Here is a 26458-nt window from a genome sequence, read left to right on the forward strand (position 1 = left end):
CAGAGTATGTGTGAATGTGTGTGACTGTGTGTGTGTGACTGTGATTGTGTGTGTTGTGTGTAGGGTGTAGAATGTGTGTGGAGTAAGTGTGCATGTGTGTGTGTGCAGAGTATGTGTGAATGTGTGTGACTGTGTGTGTGTGACTGATTGTGTGTATGTAGTATAAATTCTGAGTGCGTGTGTTGTGTATAGGGTGTAGAATGTGTGTGCAGTACGTGTGCGTGTGTGTGTGTGCAGAGTGTGTGAATGTGTGTGATTGTGTGCGTGACTGTGATTGTGTGTGTGGTATAAATTGAGTGCATGTGTTGTGTGTAGGGTGTAGAATGTGTGCGGAGTATGTGTGAATGTGTGTGCAGGGTGTAGAATGTGCGTGTAGGGTATAAAATGTGTAGTGTGTGTGTGTAGAGTATGGCAAATATATGTGGCTACGCGTGTGTGTGGTATAGACTGTAAGTGTGTGTAGGGGTGAGTGTGCAGGTGGTGTGTACAGTAGGTATAGTGTGACTCTGTGGGTTTGTATGTGTAGAGTCTGTGTGAACGCGTGTGACTGAGGGTGTGTGTAGGGTGTAGAATGTGTGTAGAGTACTGTGTGTGTGTGGTAGGTGGGTGGGTGTCCAGGGCCTTCCCAGAGGCCCCGCTCAGCAGCAGCCTGCTCGTCCATCACGGTAGCAGGCACAGGAGTCCGTTCCATTCCCGCTGAGCCCTGCCAGAAAATGAGAGTGAGGGACAGCCACAAAGAACGTGCCGGCCCACGGAGGAGAAGCCGCCTTTACGGTCTGAATGGCCCATTGTGATGATTTGGGTGACAGTCGGGCCAGCGTTGTCACCGAGATTCTGATGGCTTCTCGGAAGCCTTTATGTTCTTAATAAGAGATTGTTCCTAGGTTTCTCAGTGCTAGGTAGGTTTTGTTTTTGTTTTTTTTTTAAATTTATTTCTTCTTTTAAAGGCAGATGAGAAGAAGAAAGAGGGAAGGGGAGACAGGGTGCGAGAGAGTGAGAGATTTTAGGTATCACTGAGTAAATTCTGAAGGTCTGGTGAGGCAGTGGTTAACAGCTCGGCTGCTAACCAAAAGGTCGGCAGTTCAAACCCGCCGGCCACTCCTCAGAAGCCCTGTGGGGCAGCTCTACCCTGCCCAATAGGGTTGCTGAGTCGGAATCGAGTCGACGGCACCCAGATTTTTTTTTGTTGTTGTTGTTTGTTTTTTTAAATCAGAAGAGAGAGAATTCTGTGTGGTTTTATTATTTTTTGCAGTCATGGAGGATCTCAGTATGGGAGACACTTTCTTAAGAAGGCTCATGTCTTGGGCTGTGGGCGACCCCTTCTCAGGGCCTGTCCCTGGCATTTGTCCCTGACTTGGAGAGGGCAGGCCGAGGGGAGATGGTGAGGAAGAGCATTCTCCCACAGCAAGGCTGTGTACTGCAGCCCCAGCGCTGTCCTGCTGAGTGACTGGTCATCTGCTGAGGTGTGGCACAGGCTGTGTCAGATGGAAGGCATTTCTTGTCATTGAAATTAAAGGTCAAGGGGGAAGATAATGGAGGACAAGAGCAGCTTGGTTTCAGTCAGGGTTCAGAGATCTGGTGAGCTGTGGGATTCGCTGACCTGGTTCTTTCCAACTCGGGGGTTCTGTGTATCTGGAGATTTTAGAATCCACAATACTTAATGTTTAGGGCTGTTTCTGGAAAACAGAGATGAATATAAAAAGAGACTGCACCTTTGAAGGAAACAAATAAGAGTCAATCAACTTGCTTTGATTATCTGCTCTGGGCCAGACACTATATTGTTTTTAGCTGCTGTTGAACAGGGCTTTGAATCAGTTCTTCCCTGTTCAGTCATGGCCAAGGAGGCAAAACTGGAATAGGCTCAAATTTTTAAAATTTGGGTGAACTGTAATGATAACTGCAATGGGAAAAAGCATGGGTTGAAGCCCTGCTAGAAACCTAATATCCCTCTTCGAAAACAAAGGCAGCGTGTGTATTGCATAGCCCCGTCATCTCTTGCCCGGAGGATTTTGAAGAGTGAGAAATAGTGGTGCCATGCTCAGAGAGGGTGGTCGACCTTGCTGCTTTGAATATGTTTTGCTCTCCACGGTCCTGCCAACAATCAGGCTCCTGAAAGAGCTGACTGCCCTACCCCTCTTCCAAGTCTCACATTCCAGGACTTCAACCTGTAACTTTTCCTGTTCCGGTTATTGTTCCGGATCACCCAAATTGTAAACATTCTGGTTTCGCTTTGTCAGCCATGACTGAACCAGTTCAAAGCTCTGCCGTCAAGTCAACTTCTACTCATGGTGACCCCATGTACAACATAACAAAACACTGCCTAGGACTGTACTGTCTTCATAATCGTTGATATGTTTGAGTCCATTGTTGTGGCCACTGTGTATTTTGAGTGCCTTCCAGCCTAGAGGACATCCTGGTGCTGCAGTGGTTAAGAGCTCAGCTGCTAACCAAAAGGTCGGCAGCTTGAATCCACCAGGCACTCCTTAGAAACCCTATGGGGCAGTTCTACTCTGTCCCATAGGGTCGCTATGAGTTGGAGTCGACTAGGTGGCAACGGGTTTTGTTTTGTTTTTGTTTTTCCAACCTAGGGGGCATATCTTCCCGTACTCTATTGGACAGTATTCTTTTGTGATGCATAGGGCTTTCATTAGCTAATTTTCAGAAGTAAATTGCCAGGCCTTTCTTCCTAGTGTGTCTTAGTTTGGAAGCTTTGCTGAAACCTGAGTGATCCTGCCGGTATTTGAAATACTAGCATTGTAAAACCAAAACCAAACAAACCTACTCTCTTTGAGCTAATCCCGACTCGTAGCGACCCTATAGGACAGAGTAGAACTGCCGCATAGGGTTTCCAAGGCTATAAATCTTCACAGAAGCAGACTGCTGCATCTTTCTCCCGCAGAGTGAATGATGGATTTGAATCGTCCATTGACCTTTCAGTTAGCAGATGAGCACTTAACCACTGCACCACAAGGGCTCCTTCCAGCATCAGAGTAACACAGAAACCATCACAGTATGACTAAACCAGACCCAAGCCCATTGCAGTCAAGCTGATTCTGACTCATAGAGACCTTATAGGACAGAATGGACCTGCCCCATAGGATTTCCGAGACTGTAATCTTCACAGAGGCAGACTGCCGTATCTTTCTCCCACGGCTGGTGGGTTAGAACTGCCGACATATCGGTTAGCAGTCGAGCGCCCTGCAGATTACTCAAAAATGAGTAAGACACAGCATCTGTCCCTGAAGACCTCACACCCTATGGAGTAAACTTTGAGGTTTTCTCCCTCAGTCTTTGTTTATGTTCAATCGTGTGTCCCTCCTGAGTACGACAGGAAGCATTGCCAAGATGGCTGTTGAGAGAAAGGTGCAGACTTTGGCTCTGCTGGGGAGGATACTAATAATAATACCAACTACTATGTATTGAAGGGGCCCTGGTGGCACAATGGTTAAGCGCTCAGCTGCTAACCGAAAGGTCAGCAGTTGAACTGACTAGTGGCTCCTCATGAGAAAAGACCTGGCATCATGGATTGAATTATGTCCCCCCAAAAATCTGTGTATCAACTTGGTTAGGCCGTGTGTAGTTGTCTTCCATTTTGTGATTTTCCTGTGTGTTATAAATAATAATCTCTGACTGTGGTTACAAGGATTACTCAGGTCCCCTCCCTGATCCAAGGTAAAGGGGTGTGGCCTGCACCACCTTTTCATCTCTCAAGAGATAAAAGGAAAGGAAAGCAAGCAGAAAGTTGGGGACCTCATACCACCAAGAAAGCAGCACCAGGAGCAGAAAGTGTCCTTTGGGCCCCGGGGTCCCTGCACCTGAGAAGCTCCTTAACCATGGAAGGATTGAAGACAAGGGCCTTCCCTTGGAGCCGACACCCTGAATTTGGACTTGTAACCTACTAGACTGTAGGAAAATAAATTCTTCTTTGTTAAAGCCATCCACTTGTGGAGTTTCTGTTATGGCAGCACTAGATGACTAAGACACCTGGCAGTGTACTGCCATACACGTTACAGCCTCCCCCTGATGGAGCAGGAAAGCAGTGGGATGCAGACCCCAAATTATCGTAAAAAGATCACACTGAGACTAAAAGGACCCTGGAGGTCATGTCCCCAGACCTTCTGTTAGCCCAAGACTGGAACCGTTCCCAAAGCCAGCTCTTCAGATAGGGATTGGACTGGACTATAAGATAGAAAATGATACTGGTGAGGAGTGAGCTTCTTGGCTCAGGTGGACACAAGAGACTACGTGGGCAGCTCCTGTCTGGAGGGGAGATAAGGCAGAGGGAGACAGAAGCTGGCTAAATGGACAAGGTGAATACAGAGTGGGGAGGAGGAGTGTGCTGTCTCACTAGGGGGAGAGCAACTAGGAGTACATAGCAAGGCATATATAAATTTTTATATAAGAGCTGAGTTGGTTTAGAAACTTTGACTTAAAGCACACACACACAAAAGCTTACAGCCTAGGAAGTCCTAAGGGGCAGTTCTGTACTGTCCTAGAGGGTCACAATGAGTTGGAGGTGACCAGACAGCACACAGCAGCAGTAACAGCAGTACTATTTATTGAGGACCTACTATGGTGTTTTAGGTAGTCGGCTTTGAAATTCAATGACAGTCCAGTGAAATGGGCATTTTACTTCCACTAACAGAAGTATTCAGTGGACTCAAGTGTAACAAGGATTGTAAGGATGGCACAGGACCGGGCAGTGTTTCGTTCTGTTGTACATAGGGTCGCTATGAGTCAGAACCGACTCGGCGCCTAGCAACAACAACAACAACAACAACAACAGAGGTATTAAGTGTAACCGGTGCGAGCGTGGGAGTCAGGCGGCCTGATTTCAGTCCCACCCTGTGGCCTACGACCTTGAACTTGCCTCTCTGTGCCTCCATTTCCTCATCTCTAAAATGGAGGTGATCATACTAGTATTACTGCTATGATAACGACAGGCCTTTGTGAGGAATTAATTTTTTTTATAGATGTAAAGCCCTGAGTTTTGTATCTAACACATTCTAAGAGCTAATAAATATTGATATTACTATTACCAGTGAGGAAATTGAAGCTCAGGGAGGCGGGGTAACTCCCTAGGTCACTTACCAGTACCTGTGGGCAGGGCAAGCTGGTGCCTGTGGGGTCACTCCCCCAGCCTTGGCCTGAACCACTTCCTGCTTTTACAAGCCAGATGGGGGAGGGAGAGAAGGGATCTTGGCTTTCGAGGTGGCATCCTTCTGGAGAGAGAGGGGAGGCTCTTGTCTTAGGATCCTCTCTGAGTCTCTGTGGCTGTCTTCAGTGCATCCTGAATCACACTGGGAGGAAAAGACCACTGCAGGTTGAGAGCACTTGGCGATTTTAACAAAGGATGTGCTTTGTCCCTCTCCTGGATGCCAGGTGAGGTGCCCTTGCTCCAGGGAAAATTCTAAACCATTACGTCTAGACAAAGAGTAGTTACCCAAAGTACACCTGCCACTGTGTCTTCCTTTTCTTGTATAATTTTTTTCAAACATGCTTCAGTTAATACTTCTTCTTCTATGTGTTTCTAAAGGTGGGTGTAAAGAAGGTCCTTGGGACAACCCGATACATTCTGAGAGGGGCTGGGTAGATGGACAGGACTCATGATGGGCATGTGGACTTTTGAGCCTCCGTAAGAGTTTTCTGGGATGTTAGCTCTGCCTTCTGGAATCAAGATCTGCTCAGTAAATTGATATGTTCTTGACATCTGAGTGTGTATGGGTGTGGCGTTTTGTTGGCTGCCATTGATTCAGTCCCTGACGCATGGTGACCCCGTGCACAACAGGTTGGGATCCCTGTGAACCATGGAGTTTTCATTAGCTGATTTTTGGGAAGTAGATCACCAGGCTTTTCTTCCTACTCCATCTTAGTCTAGAAGCTCCTCTGAAAGCTGTATTGCTCAGGAATCAAATCTGGTCTCCCACATGAAAGGAGAGACGTCTACACTGAACCCTCACTGGCCCTGAACGTGTGTGTAGATCTCAAAGAATCATCATAATTTCATGCTTCACCTTCATACAACACCTTCATGTAAAGACCGTCACTTTGGTGATTCCCACAACCCTTGTAGCAGCCCCGTAGGTTATAGGCAAGAAGTAGAGACAAAGGACTTTTAACTTCCCGAGGTCACATGCCTTTAGTAACGGCAGACCTGGGCCTCCAACCCACATCTTTTGATGCCAAGATCCCTGATCTTTCTGCGTATATTAGGCTGCCTCCGTGAGAAGTGAGATGTTTTTCAAAGCTTGTTGTCGTTAGGTGTCATTGAGTTGGTTCCGACTCATAGTGACCTGGTGTACAACATTGAGTTGGTTCCGACTCATAGTGACCTGGTGCCAGCTCATCTCGTTTTCAAAGCCAAAGCTTATTTGTTTTGCTATGATAAATATACATAAAAGTGGATGGTGGCAAAACATTGTCTCTAGTCTCTCTACCCAGAGACACCAATTGATTACCTTTCTTTATTATCATAAAAGCTTGCTTACTTTGCATAGATTTTTTAACATTTCAAATTTCTCAGCTGTGATTGTCCCTTTTATCCAATTTTGTATGTTACCCTTTTTTTCAATTACTCTAACAAACATTTCGTGTGCTGGTATAAATAAATGTGTGGAAACATTTTTTTATGACTGCATACTATTCGATATGGCTGTACTGTCATTCCTTAGTCTTTCTCTAGTGTGGGGTATTGTCTGTTTATATTTTTTGGCCATTGTAAATAGAATGACAACATTTTTTTTTTTATATAATTTTTTTTTGTGCTTCAAGTGAAAGTTTACAAATCAAGTCAGTCTCTCACACAAAAATCCATATACAGACAGCAAACATTTTTGAGCTACAAGTTTTCTTAGTGATGATATCTTTAGATTTCCAGGAGACGTGGGGCCAAGTGTTTACCATGCCAGGAGAGGCTGGGGAAAGGCCTGGTAACTCCCTAGTGGGGCCGGGCCTGGGGTTACATAGCCGCTGGCTCAGTTGTGCCCTTGGGAGGGGCTGCGGACCCAGAGGCCAGTGGTGGGCAGCAGAGTGGGCCAGCCTCGAGGCAGGTGGAGCCACAGTGAGAAGGGCTCTTGCTCCTGAAGATGAGAGTGGGGTATTTGGGTGTGAGCTAAGGCAAATGGATGTATTTCAGAGGTTTGTGTTTGTAAAATCCCTGTAGGTAGCCACTGGGTAGGAAGGAGCAGGCACATGTTTCTAATCCCCTTGCATTTCTTCCTCCTGACATTTCGGCCCTGAGTTGTCAGTGAGCAACTGGCGAGTCTCTCCTACAAGCAAAGCCTCGGCAGGGACAGTCTGTCCTCCTCTTTCAGAGTTTTTGTTGTTCTTAGCTGCACTTGAGTCGGCCCCTGACTTGTGGTGGCCTCCCCCCAGCCCCATGCACAACCGAATGGGGCTCTGCTGCCCAGTCCTGGGGATTAGACTGTGTGGTCCAAAGGGTTTTCACTGGGTGATTTTCAGAAGGAGAACACCAGGCCTTTTTTCCTAGTCCACCTCAGCCTGGAAGCTCTGCTGAAACCTGTTCGGCGTCAGAGCAACACACAACCTTCCACCAAGATGGGCGGTGGTTGTGCGGGAGATGCAGTGGCTGGGAATGGAAGCCAAGTCTCCCTCACGAAGGTGAGAACTCTATCACTGATCCACCAATGCCCCCTGTCAAGGAAACCCTAGTGGGCCCTCATCAGAGGGGCAGTTGAAGGTCCGTGGCTGGAGGATCAACCCCTCCCTGGGTCGGGCTCTGCAGATCTTGCAGTGGGGTGGTGAGGTGATGGGGGAGGAGAAAGCCTAGCACGGAGTTCAGTGGCAGGTAGGATATGGCAAGAGAAACTGACCCCTGCATGCAAGGAGGTTACGATCCCTAGGATTCCTGCCCCCAGCCTTGGCTGTTCCCCTCCTGGGAGGCCTTTTCTCCTCTTTTTTTGCACATGAAGCAGCCAAATTCCCGAGAAGTTAAGTGATTTTTCCAAAGCCATGTGAACCACTGAATGGGATGGAACCTGACCGGAAGCTCCCGCTTCCCCAGTGCTCTTGCCTCTGTCTCCCCCGGCTATGTCACGCAGCTTCTTACATAGGTTGACTTGTCCTCCCAGGAGACTGCGCTCCTCAGGGGTCAGGGTTGTGTCTTGTGGAACGTTCACCCCCATGTGCCTGGCGCAACGTTGCTGGGACCTCATGGACACGTCAGCAATACTAGCGGTTTCCTGGCGTGAAGAAGGTACCCGGTGTGGATGGTCAGCTGTGTTCGTTGGATGCATGAATGGTCACCCATCAGAAACACACGTGCGTTCATTCTACAAATATTTTTAAGCACATACATGGTCCTGGGCGTAATAATAGAGCTTATGTTCCCGCAGGGAAGAAAGTCTTCAGCAGAGTTACACGATTAATTAATTGCTGTTGGGAGAAGTGCCAAGGAATACGGGGATTTCAGGCTGCCAAGAGAACCCCCACAGAGGGGCACTGCAGAGTCTGGGGAACATTTTTCAGGATCACGGAGGTGCCCTCGGCTTGGATGTCAGTCTCACAGTGCCAGGGGTGAAGTTTCGGCAAAACATCTGGATGTTTCCACCTGGACTCTCATTTAGCTCTGCCATTTATTGACTGGCTGGCTTACTTTCAAAAAGTCATTTACTCTTTTAAGTCTTATTTGTGTTTTCTTTAAAATGAAGAGACTGTAAAAGCCTGCTGTAAATCATTTAACTACTCCCATCACCTCCACCAGGAGTCTGTGGATGATACAAATGGTGAAGCACGTGGCTGTTAACCAAAAGATCGTTGGTTCATACCCGTCCGGAGGTGCTTCAGAACAAAGTCCTAGTGATCTGCCTCCAAAAAGCCACAGCCTTGAAAACCCTGCGCAGCACGAGTCTACGCGGAAGCACACGGGGTTGCCAGGAGTCGGAACTGACTGGATGGCGACTGGTATCGCCTCCACCACCAGCGGTGCGAACCGTGGAAATCCTAACCCTGTTCTGATATTCGGTTAGGTGGGATGCTTTAGTCTTTTCTCATTTCAGTGGGGTTTGGCCATTGGTGGTTCCTGGGAGGTGAAACTTGGAGGAAGGTGTTTTCCCAGCTTATATGAGTAAGAGAATTTGGGAAGAAATAAACTGACCCAAGAGAAACCCTGGTGGCGCAACGGTTAGGTGCTTGGTTGCTAACCAAAAGGTCGATGGCTCGAACCTACCCAGTGGCTCTGTGGGAGAAAGACCTGGCAATCTGCTGCTGTAAAGATGACAGCTGAGAAAACCCTATGGGACAGTACTGCTCTGTCACGGGGGTTGTTGTGAGTTGGAATTGACTTGATGGCACCCAACAACACAACTCCTTCCCACCCAGCGAGGACCTCCTTTGCCTCAGGCGTTTCTCTCTTTTCATTTGCTGGCCAGGCCCTCATCCTCTGCCATAGAGCCTACTACCCTGCCCCTTTCGCACAGAGACATTTGGGGTCATATGGTGGCGCAGTCGTTAAGAGCTACAGCTGCTAACCAAAATGTCAGCAGTTCATATCCACCAGGTGCTCTTTGGAAGCCCTCTCGGGGCAGTTCTGCTGTGTCCTTCAGGGCCGCTATGAGTTGGAATCGGCTTGATGGCAGTGGGTGTTTTACGGGACATGTTCACACGCGTGCGTGGGGATCCTCCTGCAGCTGCGGTACTGCCTGACGAGTGGGGGTTTCTCTTCGCCGGAGATGCGTGGCAAGCCTCTTCTCTCTCCGAGCACCGGTTAAGTGCATTTCCCTGCGGTTCCTGCTTTTTGTAGGAGATTATTTCCGATGGGTATTGACTTGTTACTGGCAAACATTTCAGTGGGGTAACGAGCTAGGTAGTTTGCATCTTCATTTTTTGTTGTTGTTGCTCTTGAATTCATATGGGTAACTGGACTCTCCACTTAAGCTATTGATTCCTGAATTTAGGGGCTGGTCCTGTAATTGACAATTTTCTCTGTGCCATGTGGGCAGAGAGAACTAGCTCACCTGTGCTTGCTGACTCTGCCTGAAGCCCTGCCATTCCAGGAACTCTTCCTGGGACAGGAGATGCTTCCTTCCAGCCCTGACCTTACACAGCTGCATGACCTTGGGCAAGTCCCTCGCTGCCTCTTTCCTGGCTCTAGTTTTCCCTCGCTGTCTTAGGGGTGGGATTAGATGACATTGAGCAGCGGCCCTTCCTGTTCTCACATTTCCCAGGCTAGGACAGCAGCCTTCTCTTTGGTGACTGTGTGTGAAGGCCTGGGCAGTCGTGTGTTCACAGTGACACCGCTGACCCCACATGCTCCCGCGTTGTTTCCCAGGAGTCCTAATGGATGTGAGCTGAGTCACACACATGCACAGCCAGAGTTCCTTGTGACTAAAGCTGTGTGTTTTCAGGAGGGCTGGTAGGGCCAGTGGGACAGCCTGAACCCAGCATTGCCAGGGTGGGGAGTAAACCGTGACCTTGGCGGCGTGTGGTGAGGGGGCGCCGGCTCACCGAGCTGCCCATTCCTGGTCTCATGCAGTGCTTTCCTTCTGCGTGCTGTCAGCTTTGTTTATGCAGAGGTGACTTACTCTCATTTCAGATTATCATGGAAAATCTTGCTGTCAAGTTCTTAGGCCTGGATTAAGTAGAATAGGTGATAAAGGTCGCCAGCATTACTTAACAATCTTGATTTTTATTCTCCCCTGTAGTCTGCAGACAAGCTAGATGATGACAAGCTACGGTGGCAGAGACTTGGGATTTGGAGTCAGGCACGCCTGAGTTGGAAGCCCAGAAGTGGTACTCCTTTTGGCTGTGACACCTTGAACACCAACCTCCCTGCACCTCACTTTAGCAGTGAGCATCCTCGGGCATGTCCCAACTTGCTCTTGAGTCGACTCTGACTCACGGCGACCCCGTGTGTGTCAGTGTGGAGTTCTGCTCCATAGAATTTACAATGGCTGATTTTTCAGAAGTAGGTTGCCAGTCCTTTCTTCTGAGGTGCCTCTGGATGGACCTCCAACCTTTCAGTTAGCGGCTGAAGCACGTTAACCATTTGCACTACCTAGTGCCTCAGTTTACCTTTTCTAAAATGGTAACAGCATTGGCCTGAGAGATTTGCTGGTGAGGACCAAATGGGCTAACGCTGTGTCTTGCAGCATCGTGGCACCGGTGGTACACAAGATGCTTTTAGGTAGAATGCAGACGCATTTCTTATTATAGTTGTGTATTTTAATGTGCTTGTGAAAAAATAGAAGTAGCACATCAGAGCTCATGATTTCACAGATATTATTGCTCAGGACAATGCTAATTAAAAAACGTGAGATAATTTAAAGTTGTGTTAAAAAATAACATGCAACATGCAGACGTGGTAAAAATCAGGAAGGTGGGAAAGAGTGGCAGAGTTTGGGACACTCCTGAGCTACGTCCCATATGGAATACATGGTACGAGCAGAATCCATGTGCCTCTCCTGCCTTGTCCTCTGCTGTCGCTGGGAAGCTGTAGGCCTCCCGTCTAGGAAGCTCAGGGAAAGAAGTTGCTGTCGCTCATCAGCTCTGCACATTGCATCAGCCTGAGAGGTGCGGCTGCCCTCTCCCAGCCATGAGGTTTGCTAAGTGATTATAGACAGAAACCTGTTGCCAATGAGTGGATTCCAACTCATAGTGACCCTATAGGACAGAGTAGAACTGCCCTATAGAGTTTCCAAGGAGCGCCTGGTAGATTCGAACTGCCGACCTTTTGGTTAACAGCTGTAGCACTTAACCACTGCGCCACCAGGGTTTCCTACTGCAGACAAGATGGCTGTTTCTCTAGATCCTTCGAGGGCAGGTGTTCACCATTACAGCTTTAGAGCCCTAGAGCTAGAAGAGACCTTGAAGAGAATCCACTTCATTTAATGTTAGAGTTGGATGACTTTTTAAAAAATTATTTTACAGATGGAAAAGAAAAAAAAGATTCAGAGAGCTGTAAAACTCTGAGACATACAAAAATAGTGAAATAGCTGGGACGAATCTTAAGGTATCTTTACCTCAGGCTCTTTCTTCTTTCTATCCTGCTTCCCATCATGGTCAATAACTGCATTGTGTGAGGTGAGTTTTTAGAACTCACCTGGATTCAGACGTGTGTTGTCCAATATTTTGAGGATCTATTCTCCGGACATCTCATGTTGGTGAGAGGATGGAGGCTGACTGTTTCGACACTTTGCTACCAGCAGAGCGAATGAATTTGAAAATCATGAGTTTTGGATTCACATGTCTGCTGTGTTGCATATTAGCTGTGTAACCTGGGTACATTGCTGACCTCCCAGGACCTGAGTTTCTTCCTCTGTAAGATGGATTTAATGTTTGTAGGTTTGAATGAGGTAAGCGGTGGGAAATGCCTACTGTTTGGTTCCCTCAATAAATGTAGCTGAGATAGAATCTAAGAGTGAGACTGTGTGCTTCGCCCTGGGGTCAGGACCTCACAGTTCCCCAGCCCAGGAAACCCTGTGTCCTTTAGGAAGTCATTCCCCATGCTCCCCTCCCCCCAGCCACAGGTAACCACTAATCTGCTTTCTCTCTATAGATTTGCTTGTTCTTTTTTTTTTTTTGAATATTTTATTGTGTTTTAGGTGAAAGTTTACACAGCAAGTTAGATCCCATTCAACAATTCCTACACAGGTTGTTCTGTGACATTGGTTACAGTCCCCACAGCATGTCAGCGCTCTCATCATTTCTACCCCGCCTGCCCCATTTCCATCCATCCAGTTTCCCTGCCTTTCCTTGCCTTTTCGGCTTTGCTTTTGGGTAAAATGTTGACCTTCTGGTTACATTCAGTTGATTGTTTAAAGGAACACATTCTTCATAGGTGTTACTGTTATTTTATAGACCAATCTATTATTTGGCTAAAAGGTGACCTCAGGAAGTGACTTTAGTTCTAGGTTAAAAGGGTATCTTAGGATGATAGTCTCGGGGGTTCCTCTGGTCTCTATCAGTTCTGTAAGTCTGGTCTATTTCATGAATTTGAGTCTTGTTCAAGGTCCCCCCCGCCTCCCCCCGACTGTAACAGGGACCTTCTATTGTGTCCCTGGTCAGAATAGTCAGTAGTGGTAGCTGGGCACCATCTAGTTCTGGTCTTAGGCTAGGAGAGGTTGTGGCTGATGTGGGCCATTAGTCCTGTGGACTAATTTCTTCCTTGAGTCTTTGGCTTCTTTCACTCTCCTTTCTGCAGATGGGAAGAGAACAATAGTTGTATCTTAGATGACCACTTGCAAGCTTTTAGGGCCCCAGACGCTACTCGCCAAACTAGGATGGAGAACATTATCTTTGTGAGGTAAGTTATGCCAATTGACCTAATTGTCCCACGATACTGTGGCCCTGAGCCTTCAAACCCAGCATATCAATCCCATGAGGTGTTTGGATATATATAGAAAGTATCCGTAACTGTGTCCCTTATGTGCTTTATTGTATATATGAATATATACAGACATATACAAATATGTATATATATTTAAAAAAAAAACCCGTTACCATTGAGTAGAACTGCCCCGTAGAGTTTCGAAGGAGTGCCTGGTGGATTAGAACTGCCGACCTCTTGGATAGCAGCCGGAGCACTTAACCATTACACCGCCAGGGTTTCTGCCCACAAATATATCTATATACGCACGTGCATGTACTCCCATACACCTTCGCACACCTATGTAAGCATATGTATCTACTTATATAACCATTCACATGTTTTTTGCTTGTTATTACTCTTGTTGCAAAATTGTGTGTGTTATTACGTTGACCGTAGTTGCCCTTTATTCTTGTGTACCTCTCAGTGTCTTCATTTATCTTGGTCAAGTTGCGCTGACTTCCCCCATGTTGTGTATTGCCTTTCCCATTGCCAGATGTAACTTGTGTTTGCTGCCTAGTAGGTGATCCCTCCCCACCCCCCAATCCTTGGTAAACATCAAAGAACATTGCTTTCTGCGCATATCCCTATTACTGACTTTTTGTAAATGTGGTATCATGCAATATTTGGCCTTTTGTGATTGACTTATTTCACTCAGCATAATGTCCTCCAGATTCATTCATATTCTGTTTCTAGGACTCATCATTGTTCTTTATTGTTGCATAGTATTCCATTGTATGTATGTACCACAGTTTGTTTACCCAGTCATCAGTTGTTGGGCACTTGGATTGTTTCCACCATTTCGCTATTGTGGGTAAAGCTGGAATGAACACTTGTGTATAAGTTTTTGTTTGTATACCTGCTTTCAGTTCTTTTAGGTATATACCTAGAAGCACGAATCATATGGTAACTGTTTAACTTATTGAAGAAATTGCTGGATTCTTGAGGGTACATTTCAGGTTCCACCCTCTGCTGAGAATCCTCACCCTTCCCACTTGATCTGTTAGGGGCAAGCTCTGAGGCATTGACTGAACACTCATCCTGTCCTAGTTACTGTTTTGCATCCTCATAAACAACCCCAGGAGGTTCATACTATTGTCCCATTTATCAGATGAGGAGACTGAGACATGGAGTGGCCAAACATTATGCCCAAGGTCACCCAGCTTGTGAACAGTGGATCTGTGATTTCAACCCAGGCAGACTGCCCCAGAGCGTGCTGTGCTCTCTACACGCCGTGGAGCCCCAGAGACAGGCCTGTTCATAGACATCATCATGGGCTGAGCCTGGGAGACCCCTGACTTGCAGTGGGAAGGCTGTGTGTGCACTGTGGAGCCCTGGGTTTGTGGTGTATCTGCTCCCTGGCTGTACCCCTACACTTGCGTTCTTTTTTCACCTTGCCTCTTCTCTCCATGCCTTCCTCTCTCCTCCTCTCCCCTCTGCTCCCTCTTCTGCCTTTCTTTTGATAAATGAAAATAGCTGATGGGCTCTCTCGAGAATTTTCCGGTACCAGTTGCCGTCAAGTCGGTTCCGACTCATGGCGACCCTGTGCGTATCAGAGTAGAACTCTGCTTCATGAAGTTTTCAGTGGCTGATTTTTGAGAAGTAGATCGTGAGGCCTTTCTTTTGTGGAGCTTCTGGGTGGACTCGAACCTCTAACCTTTCAGTCGGCAGCCAAGCTCATTAATCATTTGACGATTCATGGACCTCCTAGAAATAGTACCATAGAAAGACCTTGTCATCTCAGCAACGAGAGAGAAAGACCCCCTTCACCAGCTCTCGTGGGAGGCCATGAGACCACCACTCAGGGATTTTTCATGGCATTTCCAGGCCTGCTGCAGAGATGAGCCAAGCCTCAGGGGCCTGAGTTGGGTTCCAACTCTAGTGTCTTAGGGTGACGTCTTCGCTCACTCCATCTTGGGACCCCCCCAACAGGACAGTGAGCTTCATCTACTGTGTTAGCTGCACCCACAGAGGACGCACCACACTGGGGTGTTGGTTGGTTGGTGAAGAGTCTCTGCCTGTTTCCCTGGCTGAGACTGAAGGTGGGGGATCCTGAGGAAGGGGTAGCCTGGCCACGGAGGAGGAGAAGGAGGAAGGGCCTCTGGGGAAGTGAAGAGGGAGCCCTGAACCTGTTTGTCCTGTGGGAGCTGGCCCAGATGATGGTTCACAATGCAAATTTGGGAGTGTGCCAGGGCCATATTCATACTGCATGAGTGGTAACAGGACCTCAGGCTTGAAACCCTAGCTGCAGCCTAGAATGGAACTGAACAGTGGGCCTTGTCTTAAAGGGACATGACGTGTGCCCAGAAGTATGTGCCAACATTATTTCCCCCTAATGCTGCTTGCTATATTTGCGCACAATGCCCCTGAAGGATTTAAAAAGGAAATGGCCATGTAGTAAAAGGAAGGTGTTTTTTATTGCACATGATGGGACCGTTTAATGCTGATCGACTGAATTACTGTTTCTTTTGTTACCTTGGCGAGAGGGGGAGAGAGAAACCTACATCTCCCGATAGTCTGCTGAAATATATCTCAGCTAGGATGCAAATTGAGAAATCCGGGACTCGTTCACAGGTAAACAAAATGACTAGCACTTTGGAAGCGCAGAACCACCAACACAACGTGGAATTCTTCCTTCAGGGTGCCAATTTTGACTCTTAGTTATTGTCATTGGGTTCACGACTCTGCCCATTGTCTCCATGGAGAAGAACAAGTCAGTGCTGTTTCTTGTTAGAATGTTCCAGCCACTCGTGCTTCTCTAGAAACCAAGCATCTGAAAACTGTAAATATCTGGATGCTATTGGCTTATAAGAAAGAAACAGAAGGGATGCCAGGAATTTCTTTGAAAGGCTAACCTTCATCCAGATCGTGTCTGAGAGTATTATCCTAGACATAAAAGGAGGATTCCCCTGGGTACTGTATAGTGTTAGTGTTGAATGTTTCAAAATACTTTAGTTCTTTTTAAATTGGTGGTGCACTGTATCAGCTAGGATGTGTTTGGCTCCAAGTAACAGAAAATACTGTCTCAAATTGGCTTAAACAGTCCCCATACCCATTGCCCTGGCTCCTTCTTTCTCTCCTCTCCTTAGTGACAGCTTCATCCTAAGACTGCTTCCTCTCATGGCTGCAAGGTGGCTGCGGCAGTTCTGGGCATCACATCCAGATATGGAAATATCCAGAGGCAGGGCGAGGACCATCTCTTCTGGTGAGGGCTTTAAAAGAAGAGGAAAGCTTTTCTGGAGGTCCTCAGCAGTTCTCCATTTGTCTCACTGACCAGAAGTAGGTCACTTGCTTGTCCCTAACTCAGTCAGTGGCACGTGGAATAGGAATGTCCTGATTGATGCAGACCAGACAAGACCCACCAGCTGGTGTGGGAGTGGGGTCAGCTTACCTTAGGCACAAGGCATCCGAACAAAATGGGGCCAGGCTTGGAAAGAGGAGGGGGGTGATGTCTTTCACTTGCATCCATGAAGAGCAAAAGGCAGCTCTCAAACTGGAATGCACAGTGGCATCACAGAAAGCTAGAGCGTGGAAGGGAAATTAGAGACAATGTACTTCAACCCTTTCATTTCACAGATGATGAAACTGAGCCCACACTGGAACCTCAGGCTCCAGCTGTGTGGGGCGAGCAGGTGGTTGGGGTATTCTGGCTGATGTCACACAGCTTGGGGGGCAATACCAGTACCCAGAGTGGAGGAATGTTGGCAGGGCTTCTAGAAACTACTTGCAGGGCCTGCCATTTTCCTTTAATAAGCATTTATTGATCGATCACTGAGTCTCTAACCCTGTACTCTCTGGGTGCTGTGAGGAAAAGTGAAGTTGAGGGAATCCTCTGAGAGAAGCCCAGAAACCATGAGGGAACAAGTTGAGACCCATGAGGGCATTCGAAGGATGGGTATGTCTTCTCTTCAGGAGAGAGTTTTCATTTTGATATTCTCATTGCCTGATTCCAAGGACTGAAAACAATGTCTGGAACACTACAGGCATGCCAAAAATGCATGTCAAATTGCGGCAATGAAATTGCACAAGGGTGATTTCGTCTTATTTTTACACGTACAAGTTAGTCACAAAATTAAGCCACTATAGCTATTCTGTAGACAAGATTATCCAAAGAATAATGTTAAAGCGTCCACCTTCCTGAAGGCCTGATTTGGGGACTGGAACCTTGATGGTTGGGTATTCATTCGATTAGGGAGTCAGGCAAAGATGGCGGCTCAGCCTGCTGGGGCCGAGGGAGTCTACAGCTCCTGTCCGTGCAGATAATTGATGACTGCCGTTGACCCAGTGTCTAGGAAGTCGGTTGGCTCACATTGCGCCCTCCTCTTCCCTCCTGCACAACCTCAGGTCACTCCTCAGCCCTGCTCTTCACTGTCGAGGTAGCTTTGGTTCATTATGACCTGATGCCATTGGCAGAAAATGTTGGGGTGGGGGTGTAGCTTGTGTATGTATCACTAAACCCAGGTCCCTGAGTCCCTACACACAATCCTACAGAAAGCAACAATACAATCCTCCGGTGTATCAGCGTGGGCAGTATTTTCATTTTCTTCTCTAGGGCCAAGTCTCCAAGGCTGTAAATAATTTGAAACTCAGAACACTACGAATGCACCACCACACCTAGGATTTCTAAAACCAGGTTCTGGTTCCTGTCTGCTTTCGAGTGTCAGAAACTTGTAAACATCTGAAGGCTCCCAGAGGAGAAAGGAGTAGACTTCTTGTTACTTCTCAAGAGCACAGCAGAGGTGGTTTGCACATTCTTGGCTTTCTCAACGTTTGGATTCTTGAAGCCTGGTCTGAGGGATGAGGCGCAAGCCTCATCCAAGCTTCCCCTCTCGCTATACTGGTGGAAAGTTTTCTGCATCTGTTTTATTACTCAAGCATTCCACGTCCCCTCTCAACATCTAACACACTCCTGCTGCCGCTTGTTTGCAGGGGAGACTTATTTTACACGTGGCAATAGCTCAGTTCTCTGTAGAGCCAAGTTTTCTAACACAAACCGTATTCCTACATTGACTCCCAGTGGGAAATTGAAGGTATGTTCCCACGGGGGAAGTATTGTTTAATCATTTATATTTAAAAACATTTTTGGTTGTTATTAGTAGTGTTGGTTTATTTGCTCAAAGATGCAATTAGGGACCCAAAGTCTTTCTTCTTTTCTGTTTTACCATGTTTGAATGTTGGTTTTCATTTCCAGGCTTATTGTCTCGTGGCTGCAAGATGTCTGCTGAAGATGTAGCTATCCCATAATCATAGTTTTATTACAGCAAAAAGGAGTCAAACGAAGAGGTGTGTAGGACAAGTGTGGGAGGGTCCCCAACACGGAGCGTCCGTGTCCCAAAAAGGGGTGTGCTACCCTCCTCTGCATTTCGGTATCTTTCACTGGTCAGAAAGCCCTAATCTTTATTTTTTACTCTTTGAATTATAAAATAATACCGTGAAGAGCACATTTCATAAGGTCAGTACGTGTTCTAAACTAAACATGCCCATATGCCCAACACCCAAATCCAGAAACAGGACATCTTTATTTTTGGAGTTAAACCTTACCCAGAGGAAAGGTGTCAGGGCACCTGTGTGTTCTTTGGGTCGCATTTCTCCAGTCACTTCCCCTCTGATGTCATCCTCTCCTACACACCACTGAAGTGTTGGAATTTCCCTCCCACATGGGGGCTTACCTGGCTGGTATTTCCTCTGTTTTAGCTTCCCTCTTTATCTTTTTTTTGTGAGTATTCATATATTGCTGTTTTAAACAAACTCAGTATTTGAAAAGCCATATTGACCAGTGGACCCACTGGGGTCAAAGTATTTAACATCAAAAAACCCAAACCTTCAAGGTGCCCTTGAGTTGACTCCGACTCATGGCAACTCCACGTGTGTCAGAGTAGAACTGTGCTCCGTAGAGTTTTCAATGACTGATGTTTCAGAAAATCACCAGGCCTTTCTTCCGAGGCACCCTGAGTGGACTCCACCCTCCAGCCTTTCTGTTAGCAGCAAATGTGTAATCATTTGCAACACCAGTGTTGCTTTTTTTTTTTTTTTAAAGTGTTCCTTCAAATTGGTTAGCTCTTCTCGCATTTATAATGTCATTTACCTTCACAGTCCATGACTATTAAGTACCTACTAAGTGTCAGGCATTTCAGTAGGGGCTGTGTATGTGTTTATATGTGGTGGGAGTGCAGTGGGGCAAGACCCAAGGTTGGGTAACATGTGGTTTCTGTTCTCCAGGATGTCAAGTTTAGCAGGGGAGGTAAGGCATGTGCAAGCTTGACCGTGATCTTACCACGTAAGACAGACACTGGGGAAGGGCTGAGAGAGAGTTCAGAGAAGAAGTCACTCCCACCTGTGAGTGGGGTGGAGAATTCGGGAGGACTTCAAGGAGGAGGGGGTGTTTTACATTGCAATTGGGAGAAAGGAAGCTGCTCCAGGATGGGACCTGTGCTGACATCTATGATGTAAAACACAGGCAAATTATCATGCTTTGATAGCAGGTGCTGCTGTTTAATGTGCGAAGCTTATTCAAATGGAAAACTTTGAGTTTATTAAAAGAATTTAGAGCCCTGTGTTAGCAGCTCTGGGAGTTCAACGTGTGATAAAATGGGTTTACTTGAACAGTTGGCATCACCGAGACTCATTTCTTGTGGAAATGGCAGCTTGGCGGAGTTTGGAATCTTGGGGACTGGTCCTCCGAGGTCAAAGGCTGGCCTCAGACCCTCCTGTAGGCCCCCCAAACCCTGCTGTCCACGTACCTCCCTCCCCTGCCAGCTTGCTCCGGGCCCCGAGCCCCGCTCCTGGGCAGCGATGGCTGTGTGCTGTGCGCTGTGTGCTGTGCGCTGTGCGCTGTGGGTGAGGGGCTGTTGCTAGGAAAACCGTTCTAGCTGGCATTTTCTGACGCATGTGTTTAAATGAGCATCTTTAAATGCACTCCCCCAAGTTCTTCAATTTTGAAACTATGGAGGACTTGGGAGAAGGTGGAGGGTGTTGAGGGAGAGGAGAGGCGAGTTGAAAAGGCAAAACATTTGGGGGTGTTTTTTTTTTTTTTAATAATTTTTATTGTGCTAAGTGAAAGTTTACAAATCAAGTCAGTCTGTCACATATAAGCTTATATACACCTTACTACATACTCCCATTTACTCTCCCCCTAATGAGTCAGCCTGCTCCCTCCTTCCAGTCTCTCCTTTCATGACTGTTTTGCCAGTTTCTAACCCTCTCTACCCTCCCATCCCCTTTCCAGACAGGAGATGCCAACACAGTCTCAAGTGTCCACCTGATACAAGTAGCTCCATCAGCATCTCTCTCCAACCAATTGTCCAGTCCCTTCCATGTCTGATGAGTTGTCTTCGGGAATGGTTTCTGTCCTGGGCCAACAGAAGGTTTGGGGACCATGACCGCTGGGATTCTCCTAGTCTCAGTCAGACCATTAAGTCTAGTCTTTTTATGAGAATTTGGGGTCTACATCCCACTGTTCTCCTTCTCCCTCAGGGGTTCTCTGTTGTGCTCCCTGTCAGGGCAGTCATCGGTTGTGGCTGGGCACCATCTAGTTCTTCTGGTCTCAGGATGATGTAGGTCTCTAGTTCAGGTGGCCCTTTCTGTCTCTTGGGCTCATAGTTATCATGTGACCTTGGTGTTCTTCATTCTCCTTTGATCTGGGTGGGTTGAGACCAATTGATGTATCTTAGATGGCCGCTTGTTAGCATTTAAGACCCCAGATGCCACACTTCAAAGTGGGATGCAGAATGTTTTCTTAAAAGAATTTATTTTGCCAATTGACTTAGAAGTCCCCTTAAGCCATAGTCCCCAAACGCTGTGGGGGTGTTTTTTAAAAAGTTAAATGAGGGAAAGCGTGTCAGCTAGGGGGAAAACATGTCTCGGGCACGTTGCAGAACCCCCCTGTGGAACTGCAGAATCTTTGCCCGTGACACCCCAAGTTGCTGGTGGCTTATGGGAACATATGGAACTCCTGAGTCCTCTTAGGGTCCCCAGAAGAAATCAATGTAGTGAGTGAGGATCTGGGATGGTCTTGTCTGACTAGAAACCACCACCAAGAGAAAAGAGGTGGTCTCAGGGTGCTCAGCCCACACTGGGTTCGGGCGTTTGGGAATCTGTGTGATGGGTGTCATTCGTCCAACTCGGTCATCAAGGGGCTGATCGGAGAGGGGGCATCTCAATAATAATAATAATGATTAAAAATAGATCATGATTCAGGCATAAAGAGAAAGGAAGTTCAGATACGTGCTTCAACGTGGATGCACCTTGAAAACATCACACCAAGTGAAGGAAGTCAGCCACAAAAGGACAGGTATTATACGATGCTAATATCTAGAACAAGCAAATACATTGAGAAAAAAGTAGATCAGTGGTCACCGGGGTTGCGGGGAGGGGAGGATGGGGAGTTATTGCTTAAGGGGTCCTGAGTGTCTGTCTGGAGTGATGAAAAGCTTTTGGAAATGGGTAGTGGTGAGAGTTACACAACATGGCCAACGGAATTAATGTCACTGATTTGTACACTTAAAAATGATTAAAATGGCAAGTTTTTTTTATTATGTAGACATTACCACTGTGAAATGACAAAGATAAAAGAAAAATTAGTTCACAGTAATACTTTCATTTTTGGGGGCACCTTAAATGTGCCAGGAGCCCCGGTGGTACAGTGATTAAGCACTCAGCTACAAACTGAAAAGTTGGTGGTTCAAAGCCACCATCCGCTCCATAGGAGCAGGATGTGGCAGTCCGCTTCCATAAAGATTACAACCTTTCTCATGGATTGAATTGTGTCCCCCCAAAATATGTGTATCAATTTGACTAGACCATGATTCCCAGTATTGTGTGATTGTCTACCATTTTGCCGTCTGATGTGATTTTCCTATGTGTTGTAAATCCTGTGTCTATCATATTAATGAGGTGGGATAGGTAGCAGTCATGTTAATAAAGCAAGACTCAGTCTACAGGATTGGATTGTGTCTTGAGCCAATCTATTTTGAGATATAAAAAAGAGAAGTGAGTGAGAGACGGGGGACCTCATACCACCGAGAAAGCAGCTCTGGGAGTGGAGTGTGTTCTTTGGGCCCGGGGTTCCTGCGTGGAGAAATTCCTCGTCCAGGGGAAGATTGATGAGACAGACCTTCCTTCAGAGCCAACAGAGAGAGAAAGACTTCCCTTGGAGCTGACACCCCGAAGTTGGACTTTTAGCCTACTAGACTGTGAGAAAGTAAATTTCTCCTTGTTAAAGACATCCACTTGTAGTATTTCTGTTATGGCAGCACTAGATGACTAAGACAGACATGGAAACTCTGTGGTGCAGTTCTACTCTGTCCTATAGTGTTGCTATGAATTGGAATCAACTTGATGGCAACTGGTTTGGTTTTTTTTGTTTGTTTTATATATGCCAGGGACTGAGCTGAGAGCCTCAAATCTTTTAACTCTTCTCATCCTCACAGCAGCTCTCTGAGGTGGTTCTCAGTTACCTTCAGTTTACAGATGAGGAAACTGAGCCACAGAGAGGTTAAGTAACCTACTGCCTAATCACAGGAGCCGTAAGTGGCAGAGCTGGGTTGAAACCCAGGCTTCCTGGTACTAGAGCGCATGCCTCTAACCTTATACTTTACTGCCATCAGGAATTAGGGACCAGGATGGAAACCGAGGAAACCAGATGAGAGCAAGAATGTGGAGTGGAGAGAGTTCTCCTGAGTTGAAGAGGTTGCCTCCTGTGCCTTTTTAAAGGGTGTGTTTGGGTGAGGGTGAAAAGCTAGAGGGCTGACAAAGGTGCCATCTCATCTTTGACAGTCTCTGCCCCTAGGATCCTGTCACAGAGAGCATACCAAGCTCCCCTTGTACACCTCAGGGCCTTTGCAAGTGCTCTTCTCTTTGTAGAATCACTGTTCCCCCTATCTCTGTGTGCCTGGCTCCTTCTCATCTGCCAGGTCTTAGGGAGGCCTTAGGGAAGCCACCCGCAAATACTCATCCAACAGATGTTTATTGTGCACTTACAGACATTATCCTAGGTATGTGGCATACGCCAGTGAACAAAAGAAACACAGGTATTTGAGGACCCTTGAGGAGCTTGAATTCTAGTAGGGGAAGAAAGATAATAAATAACAGAATGTCTCCTGTGTACTTTTGTTATTCTGTCTCAGCACCCTGTTTGTTTCCTTCAAATCACTTCTCAAGATTTGTAATTATTTTCTTTGTTTACTTGATCATCACTTAGCTCTAGCAGTGAGCCCCAAGAGGACAGGGACCTTGGCTGACTTGGTCTCCACTGTATCCCAAGTCCCAGCCCAGAGCCTGGCACTTAGTAGATGGTCAATAAACGTTTTGTGAGTGAGCGAAGGAGGAGTAAAACCTTGGACTTTGGGGGATGACTATGAAGAGAAAATTGGAAGTTCTTTTGTAGTGGAGCGTTTTGAGATTTCAGTGTCTTCCATGGGCCAAGGTTGTTGGGGGAAGTGGTGCCCATACCATCAAGGGGATTTCATTTGCCAAGTTCCAGCCTGAACTCCTGTCCATACTTTTCCCTGAGGGCAGTCCTTGAGAAAGGCTCTTGGGTAACTCATAGACTGCCTCTTTAACATGGGGACAGGGTCCCCTTTCCTCTCACTGGAGGATGAGCATGAGGGTAAGGGAGCAGGCTTGGGGTGAGCCTAGCTTTGGGGAGCAGAGGACAGTATGTGATGCCCAGCAGCCCCCCTGAGGTGACTGCTGGGCAGAGGGGTAGGATGAGGGGTAGCAGGTGACGTGCCATTCTCATCTCCATTCCTGGGTTGGCATGGGAACCAGCTGAGACAACATCATTGCATTGGAGATGTTATCATCAATAATAATGATTACAGCAGCAGCTCCTAGAGTGCTGCTCTGTGCTGGGCACTGCGTTGAGCCATTTAAGTGCATTATGTCACCGAGTCTTCACCAGGACTCTCTGCCATGTGGGAACCTACTGAGGTGAAGTGACTTGCCCAAGGTCACAGGGCTGTTAAATGGTGGAGCTGGGAACCAAATGCAAGTTGACCCCAGACCTCACACCACACACCCCTTTTCTTATTTTCAGTGCCATGAAGCAGAAGCACTTACATTGCTAGAAGGTTCCTAGCATTCCCCTTAGAGTTGTTGGTACTGTTACGTGCTTCCCCAAGGAGGGCCTTAACTATTGATATCGTAGGAGAATTCATTTGCCTTATAAATGTTCATGCTATTTATTGTTTTTGCTATTCTTCGTAAGAGCTGTATATATACTACAGTATTTAGGTTAGAGAGGCAGCCAGGAGGGAGCTGAGTGACCTTGGATGTGTGATGTTAACACTCGTTTACAGTCTCCTCTCAGTTATCCAGGCCAATGGAAAGGGAATGAGTGCCCACAAATAATCATAAAACAAAAAAAAATTAACTCTCTTCTGCTCAAGGGAGTGTAGGCTGACAAGTAGGTTCTAAGCTTTTTATGAGGCTGGCCTTCCAACAGGACTCCTTCTCCGGTGATTTTGTACCAAGTTCAGGGTAGGAGATGGTCCATGATTCGCAGTCAAGGTTGAAGAAGCAGCTTTCACTCCAGCCATCCGTCCCTGGGTTGAGGTGGTGTGCAGATATTTTCAGCAGCCCAGGTGTGGACTATGGCTGCTTCTCTCTTTCCTAAAGCCATGAAGGGTGATGTAGCAAGTTGTCTTAATCCCGCCTGAGCATTTTGCTGGCTGGTGTGGCCGAATGGAAAATGTCAACGTGTTCACCCCGGCCAGGCCCAGGCTGCAGCCAGCACGTCTTACAGCTCTGCGGGGCTGACGTGGCGTGCAGCCTGAAGGGAACGGAAAGGTCACCAAGGCCTGGGACAAGGGAGTGAGTGGAGCCAATGGCACTGTCCGGTAACATTAGATGGAAGATGAAATTGTAGCGTGGAGCCAAGAGATGCAGGGCTGGGAAAAGAGACCTCAGCATTTTCCATGATTAACTTTCTAATAGTGACTGTGTGTGTACAGGGGGAGCTTGGCAACGGGAGACGCTGACTGGGTGTGCGGTAATATCGCGCATGCGGCTTCCCACCGCCACTGGGTGTTTCTCATTTTATTTCTATCACTGTCCCATCGCGGAGCCATTGGAGAGGCAGGGATCAGACCACAAATCTCTTGTCCTTGACTGCAGAATGGGTAGGCAGCTAAATTTATTACCTCTCCTAATTGATCCATTCTTCTCCCCTGGAGTCCCCATGACTACAGAGCTCCCTCTCAGCTCTAAGTCGTGAAGAAACTGATGCTTAGAGAACTCCCACGGAAATCCAGGACCTAGCAGGGACCAGCCCCAAGTCTCCTCCCTCCCATCCTGGGACTCTTTCCAGCACACTGCAGGCTTTTTTTCTCTTCCTCTTCCCCCTGCCCTGGTAATCAGTGTGTTTCCTTAGGTTTTTAAGCCGCGCCTAGAGAGATGAAATCGCACTAAACTGTTAACGACTTCTTGTGTTGCTGGCCTGAGAGTGTTATCAAAAAGACGGCTGGGGAGGGCACTGCTTAACCGAGAGGAATGAAAGGTTGATTGTGAAATTCCAGGCAGCATGTTGCCCTGTTCTGGGTGCTGGGAACACAGTCGGGAACAAGACAGGCAAATCTCCTGTCCCGTTGGAGTGTATATTCCAGTGGGGGAGGCAGAAGAAAAGTAAGTGAATAATAATTTCAGATTGTGGTTAAGTGGTTTAAAATATGAAACAGGCTACGGGGGTAGTGATGTGAGTATGAGGGGGCTTCTGTTTCCCCAAGGAACTCAGGGAGGACTTCGCTAAGGAAGTGACCACTGGGTGGAATGACAACGACCTACTTGAAAAAGGAAACCCTGGGGATGGCATTTCAGGCATGTGGAACAGCAGGTGTTAAGTCTCTGAGCAGACGCTGAGCTTGGTTCTGGAGAAAATTTCTGGTACTCTGTTCCACTGTCCTCCCTTCCCTGCTTTTTCTCCATGATACTTTTCCCCTCGAACACACTTTGTGTTATTGACGTTGTTTGTTGCCTGTTTTCCCCAACTCAAATGTCTGTTCCACGAGGGCAATATGTTTTTTTTGTGGTAAAATTTTACCACAAAAAATACATAAATATGTATATTTATATAATACAAATATATATTTATAATAAAAAATATAAATATATATTTGTATAATATAAATATATATTTAT

At 46.9% G+C, this 26458-nt stretch overlaps 1 protein-coding gene across 13 annotated transcripts in view; it reads left to right on the forward strand.

The window, feature by feature from the left end:
* KCNMA1 (potassium calcium-activated channel subfamily M alpha 1) overlaps positions 1-26458 on the forward strand; it is a 916342-nt gene that overhangs the window by 117987 nt on the left and 771897 nt on the right. The window contains exon 2 of one of the 13 annotated variants that reach the window (XM_049856147.1): positions 7490-7609. The exons of 11 other annotated variants lie outside the window; for them this stretch is intronic. In XM_049856147.1, coding sequence (XP_049712104.1) covers positions 7490-7516 — 27 coding nt within the window. In that variant the 3' untranslated portion in view covers positions 7517-7609. Of the gene's footprint in view, positions 1-7489; positions 7621-26458 lie in introns of those variants that run through there. One more of the 13 variants, XM_049856144.1, reaches the window with a different exon arrangement.

Source organism: Elephas maximus, chromosome 16, assembly GCF_024166365.1.
Source record: "Elephas maximus indicus isolate mEleMax1 chromosome 16, mEleMax1 primary haplotype, whole genome shotgun sequence".
In the NCBI taxonomy this organism is placed as follows: Eukaryota; Metazoa; Chordata; class Mammalia; order Proboscidea; family Elephantidae; genus Elephas; species Elephas maximus.